Raw genomic sequence first — 4,512 nt, 5'->3', positions numbered from 1 at the left:
AGCCAGCCCAAGGGCGATACTCAAAGTTTCGGTCGCCAGCACGCGCGCGAACCATTGCACCACCGCTTCACCTCGTCACCACTGCTGCTTTTATCATCATGTCATGATCAATCCACTGCTGGATGATAGCCGTCGCCATCGATTGCATATCCTACGATATAATATGATTATATTCCTCCTGGCACCTGCACACATATCTGTTATCGTTAAGAGCACTTCCTCTTAAAACAACGGGGATAATGTCTGCGTGCGTGTATTTGCGTGCGCGCTTTCAGCACGATGCGGTTCTGCAATCAGTGAAGTTGGACCCCCCCCCGCCCCGCCCCTCTCCAACCCCTGCAAACCGCTACATTCCGGCATTCAAGACATACACCCCCCCCCCCCCATCTATTCCGAGCGGACGAGGGAGGATCCATATCCTCACGCGCCGGGCCCCACTCCTCTATTTATGGTGCCCGCGGCTCTATGAACTGTGGTCGTGTGGAGTGGGCCTCATTGAACATGGAGTTGCCGCGACACTTGCTGACCTTTTGCACCCTGCTCGCCGTGCTCATGGGCTCGCAGAAGCACCGGGGCCACTGTCGCAACTACCTGCACTTCCGCCCCTCGCCCAGCGACAACCTACCCGTCAAGGACCTCATCGAGAACCCCGACCCAGAGCTCGACCCGAAGGAGCAGGACCTGGACGAAAAGCTGCTGCGGAGGAAACTGGGCGCCAGCTTCGACCCCGAGTTTATGGCCGTGTCGCTGCCCAAGGGCGACGCTCTTGGCCAGCAGACGAGAGGAGGACGCCTCCTCCTCAAGCCGTCGGGATCGATGCCCAACGAGATTAAGCGGCTGGACCTCGGCGTTCTGCCGCATGGCCAGAAGATCAAGATCGGCAAGAGGGCCCGCCGCAAGATCCTGCAGTGGCTGTGGTCCTACACGTTCTGCCCCGTGCTGTACACATGGAAAGACTTAGGCGAGCGCTTCTGGCCGAGGTTCGTGAAGGAAGGAAGCTGCTATAATGGGAGGTCGTGTTCCTTTCCGGAGGGAATGGCCTGCAAGCCCTTCAAGTCCGCGAGCAAGACGCTGCTGCGGTGGCACTGCCAGGGATGGGGCAGGCAGAAGTACTGCGCGTGGATACACATTCAGTACCCCGTCATCTCCGAGTGCCGCTGCGCCTGCTGAGAGCAGCCCTGTAGTAATAATAATAATGACAACAACTACACCAGGAGCTGCTTCATTTAAGCCGGAGCTGATCTGGGGCCGAGCTCTGGAAATATTTCCCCCGGGGGCAAGGGAGTTGGCGGGGAGGGGGGGGGGCAGAAAATATTCCATGAGAAACGAATGCCTGAATATTACAGAACTAATTATAAATGTTACATCACGGACGTTCGTCGTCAAAATACCACCTACCCTGGAAAGCCTCGCCGAGTCTCGAGACTCCTTTTCAGGAGGGTCTTGCTCAGGTGGAGTAGCCGTCGACTGGGTGTACAAGTGTGTACAGGTGGTGCGCAACTGCATCGGGTCCCTACGGGCCGGAGGGGCCGGATGACGTAGAGTGGGGAAATTGGACAGGGGCAAGGGGGCTCCATCTCATTCCTTGCACCAGGGCCCTTGCCAGCCACGCTACGCCACTGCTGCTGCTACGTGAGGATGTTTAGCCAAATTCCGTATTGGTTGGCATCAGCAGTAGAGCCATGATCTATCCACTGCTGGACGAAGGCTTCCTCAGGTCGTTCCTATCCCAGTCCCACGATGTAACACAAATATCCATTCAGAACATGGTAGCACACAGACCGATTTCATAACTCCCATCTCCGAGGTAGACATAATGGGTGTGTTCCTCCTCCTATTTAGCTGCACATGAGAGGAAACCGCAATACCCCTGGTGGGTAGGTTAATACCCTACCACGCATAGCGAGGGTGGGGGGGGGGTAATACAAAAAAAACACGCAAATTCCACACACATGGATTCAAGAATCCGTTACTAAGCTGCTATCTCCTGCATCCCCGTTCCCCAGCCCTAGACCGACTCCACGGCGACTCCCAAAGCACACAAGCTCACGCAAATCACCGTCTGCGAGGTTTTGTATGCGTAAGAGGCGCTGCGTATATAATTCATGATGAGTCAGCGGTGGTGGTGGCGGTCGTGATTCACGCCTGCCCTCTCGCCGCGGTGTAGCAAGTCGGTGGGCTGCAGCCACGCTGTGTGCGTGCAGTTAGGGAGGGTTACCCCCCCCCTCTGCTCCCATGTAAATTGCAGGACCCTCCTTGAAAGCGAGACTCTACGGAATGCTCTTTGAGTTGAAAAATTAACCCTTAAAAACAAAGTTTTTCACTATAAATCCTTTAAATGCGTGTTCAATGGGCCACAACCCAGCCCACATTGGTCTTTGAAACGGGCGGCTAGAGTCATCTCGTCCTCTGGCTTTAGATGGCTGCCACCTATGGGTCAGATGATTGCCTGCCACCATCAAGCAATTGGTAATTAAATATAAAAAAAATCCTAAAAAGTGTAAAATTTTGGAATTTTCTTTCACGAAAATAAATTGTCACGCACAACGAGTCTGTGTGCAAAATGTCAGCTCGATTGGATCACGGGAAGTGGGTTTAAAAACGACCGAATGATTTGCACGGTCGTAAGCGCGCAAGCAAGCAAGCGAACTTAATATAAAGGATTTAAAAAAGGACGTTCATTTTACCATCGCTACGAACCGCATATAAATATCACACGCACCAGGCACTGCGTCTATACAAATAACACGGACGACGACGGCGATGCTGACGATGCGTTATTAGATAGATGCCCGGGCGTTAACAAAGTATATATTTTTTATGTGTATCACTTTTTATGTCGTAGAAGTATTTGTACATAAAAAAAACAGAGAGATACGTGCATTCGTCGTTTACTATGTGTTCAGAAACCTCACCCTGAAAAGATTGTGTAAACCAGGTGGCACAAGACGCGCACGCGTGTCGTGCCATTGCATTACATGCGCCACGAAAAGAATCAACTCGTGTAGTCTCGATTTTGGCTTGGCCAGGGAGCGGTGGCGGAACGGTTAGCGTTACGGTTGCTCTCAAACACCCGCGATAATCAGAGTTCGATTCCCGTTTCACGGATAACATTAAGGTGGTGTAGTAACGTTCTGACCCGCCCCGACTGGATATCGGTGACAAGAGTCTTATATAGTTCATCGTATTCCTCCAGTATAAAAATATTCCAATTCGGTTTCTCTGGCGAGCGATGATCCAAACCGGTCCTGGATGCCTCCAAATCACCTTTCAACCAATTAACCCTGCAATGACCAGCGTGGTGAAGTATGGTCAAATAGCCGCCATGGCTGATACGCGGGGTGGGAGGAGGGGAGGAGGACTTTATCCAGCAGTGGATTGAAGAAGAAAACGTCTTTAAATTATTATTTTTTTTATAACGATACGGATTAAAATGTTTTTATTGTAAAGTTAACACTTTTGTCTGGAATGTAACGGTACTGGGCTCGAGGTGGCTCGGACCTTTTGTGCATAGCGGTAACGGCCGTGAAAAGGTGCAGAAAAAAATACATTGTACAGAGCAAAAAAAATCATGACGCAAATGCATATTTATTCAATATAAAACGTGTAACTATCGGTTTAGACTGATTTAAAAGTACACACACACACACATAATAAACACAACGTGTTATTTGTAAACAAGAGTATTCAGATTATTTTATGGATGGCAATATTTATGTTGCAAATGTATTATAAAAAAGCGTGTATACCATGTTCTTCTATTTGTATTTGTTATATATATAAAAAAAAACTCCTCCCAGGCCGCTCCTTTGGTTGTCTGTGGTTGACTTGCGGAGTGAACAACCCGCGGGCGCGGCTGCTGCTGCGGTCGTAAACGCACCGCCCGTATTTTCTCAAGTCAAATACGTTCCGGAAAGTAAGACGCATCTAGGACTTGGTGTCTCGTGTTAATAAAGTAAAAAATATATTTGTTTTCATGTTGGCACACAGACAACCGGATTATAAGACGCACACACCAAGCCCCCCCCCCCCACCCCCGAGCCCCCCAGCCCCCCCCCCCCCACACCCTCTAGCCCCCCCATCCCCCCGCCCAAACGTTTGCTGTGCGTCTTATAATCCGGATAATATATTGTAGTGATCATGGAGGGGGGAGTTGGCCGGCTTGGGTCCCAAGGTTTCCCCAAACTCGATACCTTACACGCTGCACTAGCCTGATGATTGACACACACACACACACACCTGTGAGGTGTGTGACCTCCTAAGTGCAAAATGAAACTGGGACATACAAATGGGAACAAGGATCTCACACGAAGAGAAGAGAGGAAGAACATCATGCAAAAGTTGCATTGGTCTTGAGTGGCTGCATCATTATAATCTTTAGTTTTGACGCCACGTCACAAAAACCAGGACCTTTTCACGTCCCGGGATGACGTAACATGCCCAGGACGGCAGCGATCTCGACAAGAGGACGATCCCGGGGGAAACCAGGACGGGTGGCAACCTTGCGCCTAC

At 50.6% G+C, this 4,512-nt stretch overlaps 1 protein-coding gene across 1 annotated transcript; it reads left to right on the top strand.

Moving 5' to 3' along the window:
* The first annotated feature begins 280 nt into the window (after positions 1-280).
* On the top strand, positions 281-3,803 carry LOC144719201 (noggin-2-like). The gene has a single exon (XM_078595095.1). The coding sequence runs from the start codon at positions 466-468 to the stop codon at positions 1,168-1,170; it is 705 nt and encodes a 234-aa protein (XP_078451221.1). The 5' UTR covers positions 281-465; the 3' UTR covers positions 1,171-3,803.
* Positions 3,804-4,512: the final 709 nt, after the last annotated feature.

Source organism: Lampetra planeri, chromosome 5 (assembly GCF_965212315.1).
Source record: "Lampetra planeri chromosome 5, kcLamPlan1.2.h2, whole genome shotgun sequence".
In the NCBI taxonomy this organism is placed as follows: domain Eukaryota; kingdom Metazoa; phylum Chordata; class Hyperoartia; order Petromyzontiformes; family Petromyzontidae; genus Lampetra; species Lampetra planeri.
The sequence above is the reverse complement of the archived record's forward strand: the minus strand, read 5'-3'. Positions and strand labels throughout refer to the sequence as shown.

Excerpts from the sequence above, each read along its gene's own strand:
- LOC144719201 (XM_078595095.1), top strand. The coding sequence starts at position 466 with ATGAACTGTGGTCGTGTGGAGTGGGCCTCATTGAACATGGAGTTGCCG.